This window comes from Schistocerca americana, chromosome 7 (genome assembly GCF_021461395.2).
Source record: "Schistocerca americana isolate TAMUIC-IGC-003095 chromosome 7, iqSchAmer2.1, whole genome shotgun sequence".
NCBI classification, from domain to species: Eukaryota; Metazoa; Arthropoda; class Insecta; order Orthoptera; family Acrididae; genus Schistocerca; species Schistocerca americana.
Window position 1 is genome coordinate 519,667,341 of NC_060125.1, and position 20,544 is coordinate 519,687,884.

Below are 20,544 nucleotides of genomic sequence, written 5' to 3' on the forward strand. Positions count from 1 at the left end.
AGCGCCTGCGATGGTGTACTCAACGATGAACCTGGGTGCACGAATGGCAAAACGTCATTTTTTTCGGACGAATCCAGGTTCTGTTTACAGCATCATGGTGGTCGCATCCGTATTTGGCGACATCGCGGTGAACGCACATCGGAAGCGTGTATTCGTCATCGCCACACTGGCGTACCACGCAGAGTGATGGTACGGGGTGCCATTGGTTACACGTCTCGGTCACCTCTTGTTCGCATTGACAGCACTTTTAACAGTGGACGTTACATTTCAGATGTGTTACGACTCGTGGCTCTACCCTTCATTTGATCCCTGCGAAACCCTACATTTCAGCAGGATAATACCCGACCGCATGTTGCAGGTCCTGTACGGGCCTTTCTGGATACAGAAAATGTTCGACTGCTGCCCAGGCCAGCACATTCTCCAGATCTCTCACCAATTGAAAACGTCTAGTCAATGGCGGCCGAGTAACTGGCTCGTCACAATACGCCAGTCACTACTCTTGATGAACTGTGGTATCGTGTTGAAGTTGCATGGGCAGCTGTACCTGTACATGACCTCCAAGCTCTGTTTGACTCAATGCCCAGGCGTATCAAGGCCGTTATTGCGGCCAGAATTAGTTGTTCTGGGTACTGTTTTCTCAGGATCTATGCACCCAAATTGCGTGAAAATGTAATCACATGTCAGTTCTAGGATAATACATATATCCAATGAATACCCGTTTATCATCTGCATTTCTTCTAGGTGTATCAATTTTAATGGCCAGTAGTGTAAAAAGTATTCCTTCATGAATAAATTGCAGCTTAGGGAATGAAACAGTGAGATACAGCCTTATTTACATTTATTTTACGATAATTCATGTCTCTTGGTAATTTACTAATGCACGGAACCCAAAGACGCTCATGTTCAGAAGAAACAGAGCACTTTGAACAACTAGAGACAGGACGTTCACGTCCACAGGACATGTACATCAGTATGTTCTGTAGAAATTATTAACATTTGAGCCATATTGGCCCTCGGAATCAAGGTCAACATCGATATCGCGGCGCAAAACCACCTACCGGTAAAATGAGTCTGCTGCTATAAAACGAAGGTAATGGATTAGTGTGACTTGAGAAGACGTGCAGGATGCCTCGCACACGTATGTGTGAACAGTACCGTCAAATCAGTGGGGTTGAAAGAGGCGCGTTATTGGCATGAGAGACTGTGATGCATCCATCCACGAAATCGCTGCTCGTGTGGGACGAAATGTTTCGGCAATGCAACGGGTGTGTGCAGGATGGTTCACGGAAGGCCGTAAAAATCGACGAGATGGTCAGGGCGCACCTCCCGAGAAGATCGACACCTCATCCGAATGGCGTTGCAGGACAGATCTGCGTCCTCGACTCTGGGCCACAATGAAACACACCGTTCACTATCAGGGGTGACAGTCCGTCGCTGTTTATTACGCATGGGTTACGTGTGCGTCGTGCATTTCTACGCCTACCTTTGACGAATGTGAAGAAATATTCTAGATGGCAATAGTGCATGGAACGACGTCACTAAAAAAAGAAATGGCATCAGATAGTGTTTTCGGACGAAACCAGGTTCTGTTTGTTTGAAACTGATTACCACACTTTGGTTCGCCGCAGACAGGGGGGAGGGGCATTACAGTGACTACATTCGCACAAGAGATTGCGGGCTTTCAAATAATAAATGAAATGATGTGGCCCTCAACTACGTACCCTCCGACTCAGTGTCGAAATATTGGAAGTTTTGGCTGGTTTCGTTGTCCATGGGCTGGGATATGTAGCTGCTGCATTACAAGCGAAATACTGCCGAGTCTACAGTATACGATATGAATATACACAAGAATCGTATTGTCGAAGATTCCTATCACTCGGCAATTGCGAATTTTGGACGTAACATAAACTTTTATACATGAAAGATTGCAATTAAATAAAATCTGGAGGTACTATTTTAACGACTTTAAATGATGAATACGATAGCAGAAGTACCTTTAAGAATGCCCTTTATTACTGTAAAACACTTATTGGTGTCGATGGTCCAGCAATTATATTAAATATAAGTTGAATAACAGGGATACAATAGATTCCTACTTCCCGTAATTAGTTATAAGCAACGACATAGCTCGCGAGATATTCACTTCTAAACGCACACTACGTCTTCACTGCAGAATGCGGTAGCGTTCTCGCTTCCCGCGCCCGGGTTCCCGGGTTCGATTCCCGGCGGGGTCAGGCATTTTCTCTGCTTCGTGATGACTGGGTGTTGTGTGATGACCTTAGGTTAGTTAGGTTTCAGTAGTTCTAAGTTCTAGGGGACTGATGACCATAGATGTTAAGTCCCATAGTGCTCAGAGCCATTTGAGCCATTTTTTTTTTCACTGCAGAAGCCACGGAATTTTCACAGGTGCAAAAGTCTCTCGCGACCACGCGCAAACTGCTCCACTCTCCAAGTCTTTCTCGCGACCGTCTGTCCGTCGCGCCATATTGTCCAGCACTCTCTCCATGTCCTGTGCGACTCTCCCTCGCGCCGCACTGTTCAGAACTCCCCAACCTCCATACATCTCTCCACGTGTCGTTTTTGGAAACGATCGCTGTGATTGGCTAGAGCGCTCCCGCCATGTCTCCAAGCCAATGCACACTCAGAAACATAATGAATCGCATTCGAAATAGTGGATTTACATCTAAATAACTTGAAATTAAATAAATATTCCTACAGCTGGACCATAAACACGCTCTAACACACATTATTAAATACATTAACAAATCAAACAAACATATATCAAAGGAATAGAAACAAAAGGTAGGCCAATAGCCTAATGTCTCTGTGCTTTCTAAACACAGTAAATATTTAACCAATTCCTTCATGAATAGTATATATCGCATATAGACAAAGACATAGATGAGTAAATATATTTATAAGCATGCTGCTACCGTTTCTTTGTGTTAACTGTGGAGTACTTACGGCCTGACGCGATCGATAGTAGTCGGCCACTTTGACCTCCAATAACTCATGTACTATTTAAGTTACATGCCTGCAATTTATACCAATTTAGGTTCACACTAATAGCTTTCTAAAGACATGTCGATCGACATAATCGCATGAACTCTTTAGATTTTGGAAATTCGTTGCTGGGTATTACTTGTATAATTTATCGTCAGATACTAAACTTTAAACTAATAAAGGTATCGAAAATCCGATTACAGCATCAGATTCGTCGTGCAAATAATGGTAAGGTACATGTTTCTTTTTGAGGTATCATGATTCATCTGGCTACTATTAATTTCTATACGAATTGTGAAATGGGTGCTATTAAGGTTTCAGAAAGTCCACCATCTTTGTCACTGCCAGCATGTCTCCTTCATTGACACAGCGTGAGCATGGGATTCCCAGCCACGCGGTCCCTGGACCCCGGCTAACGTTCGGCACTATGCAGCCGCCGACGAGTCGCGGCCCACCGAGAGGCCCCAGCGCGGCCACGCCAACTCCGAACTTAAAGTATTTTCAGGGCGCCACAACTCGCCCGTTACCTCACAACGTACAGCGCCAACTCAGGGCCTAATGGTGTGGGATGCTATTGGGTACAACCACAAATCACAGTTGGTGTGTGTGTGTCCAGGGCACTGTAACCAGTGTGACCTACGTGAATGACATCCTGAGAGCTGCAGCCAAACCCTTTCTGCACACCACACCAGACGCCATTTTTTCAGCAAGACAATGCACGACCACATATTGCTGCCCAAACACGTGCCTTCTTGGTGTCACAGGATGTCAGCCTTTTGCCCTGCCTCGCCAGATCATCAGACTTGTCGCCAATCGAAAATATGTAGGATATGGTGAAACGACGGGGCCAGCGCTTTGACGCAACGCCAATCACCACATATGAACTTTGAAATCAGGTGAATGCAGCATGGATGGCTGTACCACAGGACGCCATTGGCGCCTTAGACGCGTTGATGCCATCACGCATGGAACAAGTTGTCAGGGCCAATGACGGACCCTCTGCCTACCAGACAAAAGGACACATGCTGAACCATTGTGATTGGAATGCTAATCATTTCAGCTGAACATACTAATGTACACGTCTTGTGAATATGAACGTTTTAGTCGTTCAAGGTGTTTTGTTTTTTCTGGACGTGAGTGTATAATAACTATTTCGTTAAACGAGTAGAAAAATTATTAAAAAACAGACATTATCCTTACGATGCATGTGAATGTCTGATTTCTCACCGCTGGGAGCGCTGGTGTCCTTCCAGATGTCAAGAGGTAACAAATTTCGCAGCAGAGAGTGTTACGACTGTAATGTGTTAGACTGTAGTATTATTCATTGTAGCGACGTCTTTGCGAGATTACTAAAGAAAGCGCCGGAATCCATGTTTTGTCCAGGTTGAAACCCTATTTCTATCAATCAAATTCTTTGCCAGACGAGTTTCAACTGCTTCTTTCACCGCTGAGTTCCGAAAAAACGAAGTCGACGATAGAATTTCGACATTTTAATACTGCGTAGAGTGATTCGTGTTGATAAAATGTTCTGCCGTAGCCGATTTAATGGGCTGTAAAAGCCAACTGTATCTATGGGGCTTCATGCACCTTTCAGGGCTTGTACAAGTCGTCTACCCGATGTACGAAAGGCCACATTCCTGTGGGATCTTGTAAACCTAGGCCTTATGGAGAAAATGACAACTTTGACGGAACCAAAAAGTGCTGCTGTCTTCAGTGGAGGATGGAAAATGACTAACTCTGTGTCTGGTGAGAGTGTGATCTACTTTTAACGATAGGTTCCCCACTCATGGCAAGAAAACCATGGATTTAGATCTCTGTATCCCTTCTTCTTCGTTCTTTATGTCCACCTTATCTTTTATTCGTAACGGCTTGTATATCTGTTATGGGACACACACACTTGCTTCGGAAATTCTCTTTTAAGTGTAGAAGCTCATCTGTAGATCACGTCAGCTACATTCTGTTCACGCCAGCTATATTCTGTGAACCAAGTTTTAGAAGACACTCATCACCTGGGAAGGATGGTGACAATTATCTGCATGTCAATATAAGACTCTACGAGACAACTTCCGATACACAGCGAGTACTAAGGTGACATCATCATTGGAACGAACCGAAACATCAAAAAAATAGAAGGCATCTCTCTTTTTAATTTCCATAGTAAACTGAATTTTTTCGTGAATGGAATTTAAATGCTATAAAAATTTTTGTAAACTACAATTTTTGTAAAATATTGTGGCCACACTATAAACGAATCGTCAATAATATTTCCAAAATACTATGCGTTTCAAACAAATTGCAGTGTCTTTTCTTCAAAGTCCTCCATAAACAAACTGACCACTGAAGGCAATAAGGAACTAACTTCGGTGACACAATCACTCTGTTCAAAATATTCGTCATCAGCACTGTTCAAGAAACTGATCGGCCGCTTTCCACGGAATCAGCAGATGAAATGAGACATGAAACGTGCCCTTGTGTTATGAGAGCTCACCCGCTAAAGAGTAATATGTCTATGGCAGAGAGGGCTGCAGTATATAACTTCGTCAGGGTGCTCAGACGGTGGTTCTACCAGCTGTTAAAGGTAATGGTACTGTTTCAAGGTCTCGTGACGACTATCTTGATAAAATATATAGTTTATTAAGATATAACTGCGAAAACATGAAGACACACATGTAGCATATGCAAGGTGATTCAGCTGCCCCTACCTATTTATTTTAGGTAACCTGCAACGCCTTGAAAAACCACACGCGAAATTTTCATATTGTCTCGCTTGTTCTGCGCAAATTAATCGTCCTACAGAAAATGTAAACAGAACCTTTTTGTGGGGAATTTAATGTAGTTAAATTTTGTCCTGAGATAGGCTTTCGCTAAAGACCGTGGTTTTAGAATAATTCAAGAAAAATGAATAATAGTGACCTTCAAACTCGTTTTTTTTTTTTAATGAATCGAAAACTGTGGCCTGCAGCACAAAATTTAACTTCATTAAGCATCCTACAAAAAGGTCATGTTCAGTCTAATAGTTTGTACGTAGCGAGCTAGAGACTATGAAAATCTCACGAACACTTTTTGAAGGAAGCAAATAAGCCGATACGTAGGGCCAGCTGAATCACCCTAAATTTTTATTTTATCTTTTAAAAACGTCTGAAGAATTTTGAATGCTGCGTTCTGTGATCAACCAAGAACTTTTTCAAGTCATGTCACTCACCTCCTATGGGATCCTCCTCGTCCACTTTGATCATTGTGGTTGTGCGTTCTTCTGTTTCCTGAAAGAAAATCATTAACTTTTAATATTTTATTATAATTTATACAGGAAAGAACTGAAAATAACAAAACGTGGATTAGGTTAACACCATAGAGACAATACAAAGAAATCATTATGAGAGATATTTCTCTATTAAATTTACTGATTAGCTACAGAAATTCGTCAAATTCCATGTTTTCTGGGTTCCAGGAAAGTATCCTTAAACAAAGTGTAGCGGTCAGCTATAACGCTGTATTATAAGTTTTCGCAAAACTACGTGAATCTGGGTCGTAGACTTTTGGGATCCTGACAATTCAAATTTACGGTTTTTCACAGTTTTACTAAATCGCTTAGGGAAATGACGGGACGGTTCCTTTGTGAAACTCATGGCCGATTTCCTTCCCCGTCCTCGTTCATTAGGTTGCCCCAAGGGACTGCCTTTTGCGTTGGTGCTAAAAGAATCGTAGCTCCTGCATTTATCAGACAGACAAGCAGCTCTGAAATCTCTGTCAACCTCTGGAACGAGATGAAAGACCGTTGCGAAATGTCATGAAGTACTTGGGAGAAAAGGGGAAAGCAACAGGGCAAATCTGCACTGTGTCCGTGGTCGCTCAGGAATTAATGTTAAAGAACAAGCTGATTGCTGTGGTCACACACTTTGGACAGCGTAGCGCCTACTGCATCGGCATCCCACTTCAAATCAAACGATCATGGGATGCCTGCTTATCAGGGTGTATATTTACCAGGAAAACCTACGTCGTCTGTGTTGTCAAAACAAGGACTTCCCGGCGGCCACAACACAACACACCACCAGGTCTCCACCAACGGCCGCCAGGGACCGCTACCCCGTTCGCGGAGCATGCAGAACAGCTTCACCAGAGGCCGCAGCTAGCCCAGGAACTACTTTGATAAGTCAGGCACGTGATCGCAAATAGTTTCGGCAGATACATCCGCCAATGGGCTTTATAAAGCGGCAAAATGTCAATGTAGGCCTGTGCTGTGACAGGCCACGCAAAACAAGGGGTGTAAGCCCCCTCCATGAAAAACACGACTACACCATAACACAGCCGCCTCCGAATTTTACTGTTGGCAGTACACACACTAGCAGACGTCGTTCACCCGGCATTCGCCATACCCACACCCTGCCATCGGATCGCCACATCGTTTACCGTGATTCGTCACTCCTCACAACGTTTTTCCACTGTTCAGCTGTCCAATGTTTACGCTCCTTACACAAAGTGAGGCGTCGTTTGGCATTTACCGGCGTGTTGTGTAGCTTATGAACAGCCGCTCGACCATGAAATCCAAGTTTTTTCACCTCCCACCTAACTGCCATAGTACTTGCAGTGGATCCTGATGCAGTTTGCAATTCCTGCGTGACGGTCTAGATAGATGTCAGCCTATTACACATTACCATCCTGTTCAACTGTCGGTGGTCTCTGTCAGTCAACAGACGAGGTCGGCCTGTACGCTTTTGTGCTGCAAGTATCCCTTCACGTTTCCACTTCATCACATCGGAAACTGTGGACCTAGGGATGTGTAGGAGTGCGGAAACTTCGCGTACACACGTATGACACAAATGACACCCAATCACCTGACCACGTTCGAAGTCCGTGAGTTCCGCGGAGCGCCCCGTTCTGTCTCTCACGATGTCTAATGACTACTGAGGTCGCTGATATGGAGTACCTGGCAGTAGGTGGCAGCGAAATGCACCTAATATGAAAAACGTATGTTTTTGTGGGTGTCCGGATACTTTTGATCACATAGGGTACATAGAGCCGCTTGGACATTGTTTCAATTTAGTAAGTTTCCTTCCTGAGTACACAGTACTTGTGAAAGAAAGCTTCCATACACAGATACTGCTCTCATCGATTTAGGAACAGAAAATATTGATCACTTCCGTTCACCTCTGTCCGCTCCAGTGTCACTTTAAGTGTCGCTAGCTTGGATTACCTTGGAACGTACTTACGGTTTTCGATAGCTACTTCCAGGTGACGGAACTTAAACTGCCTACTGCGTACGAACTTGTGAATAAACAGAGTTAAGAAAAACATGAAACCCTAAAATGCATTACTGCTTTATTACAATCAACTAAAGAAAGTAAAACGCGCTACTGAGTTCTTAAAAACTATGCAGGGACTTAAAGTTTTAGGTTGGTGCATAAGTTTGTTTTGTTTTTGTTTTATATGCTTGTATATCGATTGCTAAGGGTTTCTTTATAGATTTTTATTTTTACTTGTAGTTCTCTGTTGGTATTTGAGTTTACATGTGGTCATTTTGTCATTTCGAGGTAGTGAGAGGAGCTGTGGAAGCTAGAAGATAGAGTGCCAAGTAGAGAAATCGGAAAGTTTCCGACTTATTCTTCTGTTTGAGTTCATAAGTGGAATGACAGCAGCAGAGACTGCCGGAAACAGTTGCGTCGTGTATGGAGATAATGCTATTGGACAGAGCATGGCAGAAATTGGTTTTCTCGTTTTAAATAGGATCGTTTTGATATTAGTGACTCTCCACAATCAGGAACAACTTCGGAGTTCGATGAAGATTGTTTAAACGTATTGATCCACCACGCCAGTGTGCTCAGAAATGGCAAATGTGATCATTCCATCACCTTGCGACATTTGCATGCAATAGGCAAAGTTGAAAAATCGGGTGTATGAATGCTATAAGAGCCGGCCGCGGTGGTCTCGTGGTTCTAGGCGCGCAGTCCGGAACCGTGCGCCTGCTACGGTCGCAGGTTCGAATCCTGCCTCGGGCATGGATGTGTGTGATGTCCTTAGGTTAGTTAGGTTTAAGTAGTTCTAAGTTCTAGGGGACTGATGACAACAGCAGTTGAGTCCCATAGTGCTCAGAGCCATTTGAGCCAATGCTCTAAGCCAAAATCACAAAAATCAGCGGTTGGCCATTTGCGCATCTTGCTTGCTCATCATCAATTGTCTCGTGAACAAACCCGACCATTCCAGTCCTGTATCGTTACTGGTGACATCATGCAGACATAAGGAAAATAAAGGAATGGTTGAGCACAAACAAAGCAGCAACTCCCCGTACACAAACCTGCTCGCGTCCACAAAAGATGTTACGAATATGGTGGAACAGCGAGGCTGTGGTGCAGTACAAATTACTTCCCGGAGGTGCAACCATCACTGGTGACGTTTATTGTCAACAACTGAGCCGTCTGGCAGACGCAGTCCAACAGCAACGACCAGGGAGGCTGCATGAAGTGATGCCACTCCACGATAACAGCCGCCTGCGTTCTGCTAGACCGATAAAAAGCAGTATACAGGAGTTGTGTTGGGAAGTCATCCCGCACCCACCTTATTCACAACCTTCAAGCAACGTTCTTTCAGGATGAAAATGCGCTCCGAACATGGCTTGGCGATTTCTTGGCCTCAAAACGATTTGATTACTACAGTCGCGGAATCTAAAAGTTACCCCAGCTTCGGCAGACTATTGTAAATAGTGAAGCAGAATATATTATTGGTGCCCGAACTCTTTGTTATGTGTGTCTATTGTGTTTATTTAACTTACGCAAAAACACCAAATCAAAGTCGACTAAAAGAAATGTGCAGTGATACGTGAATGAACGAAAGCAATGGGACAAAACTGTGATAAATGTTTAACAACCAATGAATAAATGTAGTTCATGAAACTCGACCCAAACAGATGATCCGAAGGGGCAAGTGAAGAAAGAAATCGTGCGAGACAAACGAGTTACCCTAGATGATTTACAGTTTTGTTTCATAAATATTTATCTTCCCTTGCTTGACAAAATTGCATATTCAGCACCAACAACAACCTAAGTAGGAAGCTTATCCACAATATAAAACATCCAGATACAGATCTTCGTTGCATCTGGCATTTACAAAATTACTTAATTTCAGAATTCGATTTAAAGAACATTTAGTCAGTTGCGCACTGGATAAATGTAACTAATCATCAGCAGCAACACACATTAGGGACACAGACCACTATTTTAAAATCAAAGATAATCTCGATATTTCGCACAAAATCGAAAAAACGAAACGAATCGTAGAAGCGACATGAATTTTCATTCATTATAAAAAATATGGAGATAATATTCTTAATCAAGTAACCGAATTCAAGAACTCAAAAATTTCCCAGTAGTCCTAAGCCAGGTGTAATGCAGTAGATGTAAGAGATGCCAATGTGAAACAGACGACTACGAGACTGTCAGCATCGCGAATATCGATGTAAAATGAGATAGTCGATTCCTACTGACGTCATATTGTATTAAGTGTATATTGTCTATATGTACGTAAAAAAAATTGAGCAGTGAATTACGTCGAATAACAGTGCAAAAACAAATAATGAAATAGTGTAATATCTCACAACGGATCCGACAATGTGCCAAAGACGCAAACGAAGCTTCCTGGCACCAAAATCGAAAGAGAACGACCGCCAAATAAAAAAGTGGATAACACGATTTTCACAGCATAACAACTGATGTAAAACTATCTGCATCCTACACAGGCTATAGTGTCAGTCATAATAAACAACTAGACACAGCTCTACACCAACTGAAGATACCATTGAACATCAATTTCTGGCCAACCACTGCACCCCCTCCCCCCCCCCCCCCCCCCCCGTCTCCCTCCAAATGCCCCAACAGGCACACCAGCAGGGAATAATAAACAAAAAGTCCTACGTTAATTTAGTTTAAGACATTTATTTTTCAAGTAACAATATCCTGTATGTATAAATGCCTGAGGATGAGCAGAACATGCCCGAAAAGCGTTGCAGTATGTTATGTTAAACATAAAGGAAATAAAGGTGACTGGTAGCAGAAAATACAAAAAAGTAATTAACCGGATTCTTATTGGATCAGTTTCGATGGGAAAATATCGATTGCCCACCTCATACTCCAGACCTCTCTAAGCGATTTTCATATTTTCACGAAGGTGTAAGAGTAGCTGGGAGGGAAACAATATGAAGGTAATGCAAGAGTTGGAAAATGCAGTGAATAATTGGTGTAATGAACTGGTGGCAGGTGACTAATACACGGGAATTCTAAGACTCGTAGACAGATATGACAAAAGCTTAAATAATAGAGATAATTACATACAGAAATCAAGTGAGCTTCAATTTTGTACGAGGGATAGTTATAATGCTTTAATTACCGCCTCGAAAAAATAAAGTTACGTAACTAGTTTTTTGTTTATTGCATGACTGCAGACCTGACACACAATGAAATCTTCGCACCACAGTACCGTAGCATATCACTGGAGTAGCCAAAACATAATTGTGCAGTTTACTGATAAAATGGGAGTATCTCGTGGTTTCTGTACTTAACGGGAAACAACGCTACAGCAATCAATGCTAGGTTGGCAGAAATGTGCGCCAACAATTCGCCATCATGGACCAGTTTTCAACATCTTGAACGACTGCTCACACTCATTCAAAAAGCCCATCGAACTGAAGAAGCAGCGGAAGCGTTCCAGATGACTTCTTTAGGCACCTAATCACCATGATTGAATGCTTGCCGTATCACTCTGATTCCGAAACAAAGACTCCAAACGGGCTGTGTGAACATGTGGATTCAGCAACGCCGAAAAAAGCGGAATAACTAACTATCATCACGTAAGGTGATGCTGAGGGTATTTTGGAATTGCTGTGGTGTGATGCTAACAGATCATGCTCATAAAACGAAAACCGTCGCAGTGTAGCGTACTACCGAAATCTCCTGACGAGATTACGGTCGGCTGCCGACGAAGCGTCGAAGGGGGACTTTTCTCGCGTCATTCTGCACATGCTGATTCTTTGAGATACTAAATTTTTCTTCTCCCTCCTCCCCCCCCCCCCCCCCCCCCCGAACCCATTTACTCTGCTGATATGGAACCCAGAGACTTCTTCCTCTTTCCTCCGGTGACTGAACCATTGCGTGGTAGGCATTTCTAGAATTGTTTCCGAGGTGGGACGTCTCCTGAATGTCCTAAACGAAAGTTCTGCAAGCAAGGTCTCCGCCGATCATTGGGAAATCTATGGCGTGTAGTGTGTATATGTGGAGAATTACTGGTAACATAAACAAGTCTCATGGTCGCAGATTGATGTTTCCGAGGTGATAACTAAAACTTTATGACTTTTTCGGAATTTGCATCCCACGTTTATTTCATGTACAACAATGATTATATGTAAAGGTTTTTTAAATTACCGCTACTAGTCACAAACATTGTTAACTGTTGCATTATTTATTTATTTTGCTACATTTTTCGAGGGAATACCTGATCTTCAGGCTAAGTGGCCTTACAAAAACAATTTAATGATAAGATTACGCTGATGTTACATAGTCTTTTCATAAATGCTGTGGTTATCCTGTGGAAGAAGAGGAAACTTGGTAAGATGTGATGTCACTTTGGAAGCTGGACTGATGTTTGTTCCAAAGTGACATCGCCTCTTACTAAGTTTCCTCTTCTGCATAACGCGAAGTAAACATGGTTCTGTGGGGCTCCGCTGAAGATGACCAGTGTAAATGTGGGGAAACACAGTCGACTGAACATTTGCTCATGTCCCCCCCCCCCCCCCCCCCAAAAAAAAAGTTCAAATGGCTCTGAGCACTATGGATCTTAACTTCTGAGTTCATCAGTCCCCTAGAACTTAGAACTACTTACACCTAACTAACCTAAGGACATCACACACATCCATGCCCGAGGCACGAGTCGAACCTGCGACCGTAGCGGTCGCGCGATTCCAGACTGTAGCGCCTAGCGCCTAGAACCGCTGGGCCACTCCAGCCGGCTGGTTCGATTCGTTGCCACCTTACTACAGCTATGTATCCGAAGCCGTCTCATAGAGTCTTATATTGACATGCAAATAACTGTCACCATCCTTACCAGATGATGAGTGTCTTCAAAACCGACCATGTCCCCCACGGATGGAGTTTCTTTGCACAGCGGAAGATGTCTTTTTGTGCAATGACAAGGCCATTAAAGCTGCGCAGTTTTAGAAGGAGAGAGTCTTGTGTTCTCGATCGGACACGGAAAGTAAGACGGCCGGTGTGGCCGAGCGGTTCTAGTCGCTTCAGTCCGGAACCGTGCTGCTGCTACGGTCGCAGGTTCGAATCCTGCCTCGGTCATGGATGTGTGTGATGTCCTTAGGTTAGTTAGGTTTAAGTAGTTCTAAGTTCTAGGAGACTGATGACCTCAGATGTTAAGTCCCATAGTGCTCAGAGCCATTTGAACCATTTTTTGAAGAGAAAGTAAAGTAAGTATAGTGTTTCAGATCTGAAGACTAAATCTGAAAAACTGTGTTTGCAAATTTTTTGTTTTCGTAAAATAACTCTACCTGCGGACCAAATATTACTTGCTTTCTCATGTCTTTCAGTATAATCAAACGCTGCACAAGATTTCACGATTGTCATGAAAGAAAATTGATTGAAAATGCTACACTTAAGATAAAGATAAACCGAACAGTATCTGAGAATGGATGCTGCCACTAGTCAGCTAATGGAGATATTGGGTTCAAGATAATTACGTCACGCGGAATTTATATCACCTCTTGTCTGAGGATGCCAATCCATTCTTCGTTGATCGTGTTTGTAACCTCATTCTCAAGCGTCCGCTCAACAGGGGAACTGGTCCGACTTTGATAAAGACATTCGTAACTGGTATCGCTATTTCGGAGACAGATACCTGTGCAAAGCTGAAGCCCAGGTGGACCTTGCTCTCCTGAAGACAAAGTGTAGAACATTCAACAAGGTTTCGATCGGAGACAACTGTAGCAAGCAGATAACCTGCAGTTCCTCACAAAGGTATCTGGTATCGTATAACCTACAAACGATACCGACGAAAAGCAGTTATAGCTCTTCTCTTAAAGGATACGAAAGGCGGTACAAACGTTACCTTTCAATGCAGAATTTGTTAATATGAGCAGTAAAGTTAAGTGGCATAGCACGCACTTACGGTTGCACCAGAACCGTCGGAAAATCGTTCAAATACACTGTCTGACAAAAAATTAAACATTCGGGAGGGGAGGTGGAATTAAATTGAAACTTCACGAATTCAGACAGTGTGTGACGTTATTGCAGTGATTACAATTCGAGTCAAGTTTACAAAGAATTTAATTGTATGAATCCACATATCAGGACGACCTTACACCCCTTACGGAGTGGATGCGTGCGCTGATTAGGTTGGGAAGCGTGTAATAAAAAGTGCTCAGTTTTCTACCTATGTCACAGAACCATACATTGTCCAAATTTCAAGTAAACTGAGCAATATATTGAACAACACGAACAAGCGATGAAGGCCTAACGGGTCCGACCGGCCGCCGTGTCATCCTCAGCCCACAGGCGTCACTGGAAGCGGAGATGGAGGGAATGTGGTCAGCACAGCTTACGAGACCGCTGCCGCTACTTCTCAATCAAGTAGCTCGTCAGTTTGCTTCACAAGGAGTGAGCGCACCCCGCTTGCCAACAGCGGTCGGCAGACCGCATGGTCACCCATACAATTGCTAGCCAAACCCGACAGTGCTTAACTTCGGTGATCTGACGGGAATCAGTGTTACCACAGCGTCAAGGCCGTTGGCTCAATAATCATCTGAAAACAAAACTTCAATCATGAAAATCTGAAATACCTAATTTCTCATATCCAGGAATTTCTCGAATTTGTTGCGAGGATTACATCAAATTCCACATCGGACAAACAGGTAGAATTTTCAGAATAAGGTTCTAGGATCGCCCCCGTGACTGTGAAGTCCATCACTCTACATTTGAAATACTACTACGAAACCAAAAAGACAAAGGAGAAATAGAAAATCCAATAAAAATTCTACTTAGGACACCCAAAGGACATACACTGAATATCCTGGAAGAATCGCAAATTTGCACCTTTACAAATGCATATCCAAACGACATTCTTAATGAACAAACGTAGCTGAAACATACAAAATCTAGAAAACATTATTGATATCCTGAAAGAAAAAGGATAAATTTTCATCATTTCACGAGATGAAAACAGTAGAATACTCAAAAGAAATATCTTTGTAGGAGGAACGAAAAATTAGAGCAATATTGTCTTTGTAATGTACTTATTATCACTGATTTTCCGCAGAGTAAAATTCATTGTAAACATATAACCATCACTGGAGAAATCTGTCAAACATATGTAAGTGCTACTATAAATAAAATCACATCAGTAGCAAAAAAAACTGAGAGAGAATCAAAAAGACACTCCAAGATGAAATATTGTAATTATGTTGTAATATCTGAGATGTAAAGAAGCTACTACTAACATATCCGTAAACAAAATATTTCTGTGTTACATTATATTATACATAAACTAAATTACCATTAACACAGATATAAACCATGAACTCTTGTAGCATAATATATTGTGGCGTATGTTGTAGAGCAACGAACTACTAACATAGACGTAAGCATTATACTTTTATCTTATCATATTGCAAAAAATTGCACTGCCATTCCAGGATCACTTGAAAATGGCAAAAACTGCGGGAAAGAACTCTTCGTGGTGTATAACGAATTAATAATGTATCAGTTGCAAAAAAAGCTTGGAAGGGTGTATGTAATATGTCATTCTTCGACCTAAAACGCGCTGCGAGACCATCAGAGAGAAAAGAAATATTTCATTTGCAATATTTCATATAATTATTTACCAAATTTATAAATTTTAAATTGCTGCCATATTTTACTCATTAAGAGGTATTCTCTTATTTTAAAGGCTTAACACAATAAGGAGAGTATTAAAGTTGCAGAATGTGCGTGTGTCTTGGCGTCCAAATTATCCAGATTATATTCATCCAGTTTTTGAGAATGAGAGCGATTGGCCACTTCAAACAAGCTTTGCACATAATTTCTAACCTACTTGAAATGTTTTCTCGCTGACACCCGGTCAAAATAATGGAAGAAAAAAAGTTTATCTCTTACTACATTTTCGCAGTTAATGCAATATAACTTCAGTATCGGACATGAAGTTTCAATTTAATATTTTTTTTGCCACTAACTCTATACGCAACAAATTTCGCAGACAGACTTCTCATATAATCACTGAATGTATCAGAAAATCATATAGTCATACGACATATAATTCGGTAGATACGACGTTTTATACACTGAAATCTATTCATTAAACAACAGATGGTGGGTTTATTCGTCTTATGTAAAGTGTATGATGAACTCTGTTTTCGTCTTGATACTGCCCGTAGAGCTAGTAGTGGACTCAAAGAGCATTTACAATGATATAGCAAAAATATTAGAGTTTCGTTAACATTTTCCAGTTTGGTCCCGTTTTATAACACGTTAGTATTAATGAATATAAATTGTTAAAATCAGTTCATTGTTTTGAAACAAACTGTAGATGTAAAGTGACAAGCAATGAGCAGAAAAATGCATGAACATGGGTAGTTACAAGGAGGAATATGTTGCAATGAAGACAGCGTCATGAGTGGAAATAGCTACTAGAGAGGAAATACCACAATATCGACAGAGGCAACAGGTTGAATTTACGTAGTTGCGTATTTATGCAAAGTTAGGCCCCACAGACAAGCGTCCTGTGTATGTTACACTGAATTACGTAATCGTGACCATACTTATGAATAAACATGACTGGTAAATCACTATTTCGTATGCCTGGGTGCGTTTCTGCACACCTGTTCAAGATCGCCCAGAGCACGAATTCCCGCGGACAACCCGGATTCCGATGCGTGCTGCACAAACATATGCAAAGCGTTCCCCTTCTGCAGAGAATGTGTACTCACTGATTCTTACACCTTCTCATTCACCGCACTGCGCTGTTTTAATCAGTTCGATAGAACTAAGTGTGTTGACAATGCTCCTAGTTCCTCACAAGTGATTTTCTATTCATTTCATTATTGTTGTTTTTGTGGTCTCCAGTCCGAAGACTGGTTTGATGCAGCTCTCCATGGTGGTCTGACTTGAGCAAGCCTCTTCATCTCTGTGTAACTGCTGCACCCTACGTCCATTTGAGCTTGCTAACTGTAATCGAGCCTTGGCCTCTCTCTCTCTCTACACACACACACACACACACACACACACACACACACACAAACATTGTGTGCAACCCACTGCCAGAGATGTGGAAGTCGTAGGACACACTCAGCAGTGCCACTGACATTTCGACTGGAGCACTTTACCGCCCCATGAATCTCTGTAACAGTTCTGAGGCGAATGTAATGACGAGATTCATCTACATACATACCGCACAAGCATGTCGGGGGGTACCATGTACTGCTATTACACACATCAAAAAAAGTTTTGCATCATCCCGGTTCCCACAACTCCTGAAGATAGCCGTTGGCTGTGGATATTGTGTCATAGACAACGTCTCTTTAACTGTTCAGAGATGTCACTAAACCAGTCCAGAGATGTAATCAACCATGCATTAGACGCAGGGGGTCCGACAGCCGATCAGTTCCAGTCATTCCACCAGGAAGGAGGTACACGGCTCGTGTAGTATGTAGTTCAACCATGCCTAGACGGTCAATACCGCGGTTCGATCGCGTCCGCATTGTTACTTTGTGCCAGGAAGGGCTCCCAACAAGGAAGTGTCCAGGCGTCTCAGATTGAACCAAAGCGATGTTGTTCGGACATGGGGGAGATACAAAGAGACAGGAACTGTCGATAACATGCCTCGCTCAGGCCTCCCAAGGGCTACTACGGCAGTGGATGACCACTACCTACGGATTGTGGCTCGGAGAAACCCTGACAGCAACGCCATCATGTTGAATAATGCTTTTCGTGCACCCACAGGACTTTACGTGTTACGACTCAAACTGTGCGCAACAGGCTGCATGATGCGCAACTTCACTCCCGACGTCCATGGAAAGGTCCATCTTTGCAACCACGACACCATGCAGTGCAGTACAGATGGGCCCAACAACATGCCCAATGAACCACTCAGGACTGGCCTCACGTTCTCTTCACCGATGAGTGCCGCATATGCCTTGAACCAGACAATCGTCGGAGACGTGTTTGGAGGCAACCCGGTCAGGCTAAACGCCTTAGACCGAGTGGATCGTTGAACCTTCGTGTGAACTTCTTTGTCGTTTTGTGGTTGGAACATACTGATTACACACTGTCTCGTCACTCGTGATGACCTGTGCTTCGTTTTAGAATACACTGAAGAGTCGCCTATTGGCCATAAAGTGAACTCCATGCATTCGTATAGTGGAGCGTGGATGTGCGAGGTCAGATCGTTGTACGATTTAACTGGCACACCAAGCGACTGCAGCTAGTCGTTTGATGCGATTGGGTTAAAACTGCCTCCTCACAACCGACTGGTCGAATGCACATCTGTTGTTTACAGTTGCTACTTCAAGCAGCCAGCATTGTTACTGCGCTGACGTCGTTTGTACGCCAGGAATAAAATCAGTCACGGAACTTTTTAGACGGACGGTGTATGTATGTGTTCTATGAGGTGCTGTAGGCGAGCAAACGGATGATACGGATGATCGGGAAGTACATTCCTCTACCTTTCGCCGGTGAGGAAAGATGATAAAAATCATGTTGCGCCACGTAAACATATTCCACATAAGAATACTCCCTCCACTGCTAGAATGCTGCTCTGTTGACAAGTGCTTTTCGACGCACTTCCAACGTAGCATCCACGTGTACTAACTTCTATGCCGGCTTGTCAATCCACGCAAGAAGTTTCCATGCTTAGAGCATCCAACCCATCTATTATACATTATCTTTTTCCACGCAATTATATTTCTTTACGTCACATTGATCTGTTACTGATTTCAAAGTCAAATGACCCTTTCGAGGTGCCTCCCAAGGATGCATGGATTGATCTAAACACGAAAACTACTCGTTTGGCACTTGAAATCGGAAAACCATCAAATAACGCAATCTTTATTATTGTACGTGGGGGAGTTGGAAAATAAGTTGCCCCTATCGACTGTGGTCAGAATTGTGTGTAAGAGGAAAAATAAAAGAGAATGAGACATTAAAGATAAGACATATCTTTATTTTTCTACACGATTTCCAAGTGCATTGAGACGTTTGTCAAATCGCTTTATAAGCTTCAAAAAGCCTTCCAGGGAAAAATCAGGGCGTTGCATACGGAAGAAGCGTTGAACGGCTTGTTTGACGTCAACATTGCTGTCAAAGTGCCTTCCGCCGAGAGTCTTCTTCAAAGCAGGACACAGATGGAAGTCACTTGGTGCGAGATCCGGACTGTAAGGCGAATGGTGTAGGCGCTCGCAATCAAGAGTTGCAATATGGTTTTGCGTAGCCGTTGCCGTGTGTGGTCTTTCATTGTCATCCAACACCAGAACGCCAGATCTGAGAAGGCCAGGCCGCTTTTTCCGAATTACCTCTTTCAATTCCGACAGACTGGCACAGTACCGCGCAAGCACTGATGGTTGCATCCTCCAGAAAAACTCCTTTGTGCTTTTGAACTTCTTTCGGACAGTTGATGACGTATGTTTCCACTCCATGGATGCGGCCTTCGATTCGGGCGTGTAATGGTGGACCCACGTTTCGTCCCCCGTCACAATCCTCTGGGATCACCGATTTTGTCCAAGTTGAAGTAAAACAAAGGTTGTCCATAAAGTACCTCTATCACATCAGAAATAATAACTTGGAGATAGGGAAACGTGGTTTGTTGTAAAACGTTTAACATCTCTCAACTTTTTCTCCTATCTGGTTTCTGGCAGATTTGACTTGGGGTGCATCAAAATGGTGAGAGTCCAGTAGCAGGCGCAACGCATTATCTGGCAAGCAGAAGCCAAATCCGTGAAATAGGTACTGCGGAATAGTTGACGTCAGTATGGGAGGGAACCACTGGCAAAAACAAATGCAATGGGGTGGTTCGAAAACTTTAAAAAGACAGGCAGTGTCAAAGGCCTTCTTCGAAGTCGGCGTCCCCCTGCGTCTCAAGGACGTGTTGACAGTGAGCATATTGCATTTCAACACAGCCTTCAGGGGTCAATTTCTCGGACATCACGCGAATTACAGGAAGCAAGATCAACTGTCAGTGAAGTGTTACATAAGTTGTTAAACCTTTTTGCGTAAAAAGTATAAATGGTCCAGGTATTGCAGGAAAACGATCATCGATATACGGACTCACACTGACAATGACTACCCGAAAATGTACCTATCTTCAGAGGAAGCAACGTTCCACATTCCTGGAATAACCTCACCATTAGGATTTGGGGCTCCAAAGGCCCACATAATACACGTGAACACATCTGTGACAGCGTGAAGCTTAATGTTTGATGTGACCTAATCCAAGGTAGGCTCATTTTTCTTCGCAGAGAAAATCATAACGGGAAATGTTTACCTGGACATGTCAGAGTAGTTCCAGCTATCA

The 20,544-nt window shown here is 42.9% G+C and overlaps 1 protein-coding gene across 1 annotated transcript in view; it reads right to left on the reverse strand.

Moving 5' to 3' along the window:
* Positions 1 to 20,544, reverse strand: part of LOC124623057 (myosin light chain kinase, smooth muscle-like) — a 362,679-nt gene that overhangs the window by 213,710 nt on the left and 128,425 nt on the right. Inside the window, exon 2 of the mRNA XM_047148850.1 lies at positions 6,206 to 6,263. Within this exon, the coding sequence (XP_047004806.1) occupies positions 6,206 to 6,239 (34 nt within the window). The 5' untranslated portion in view covers positions 6,240 to 6,263. The remainder of the gene's footprint in view (positions 1 to 6,205; positions 6,264 to 20,544) is intronic.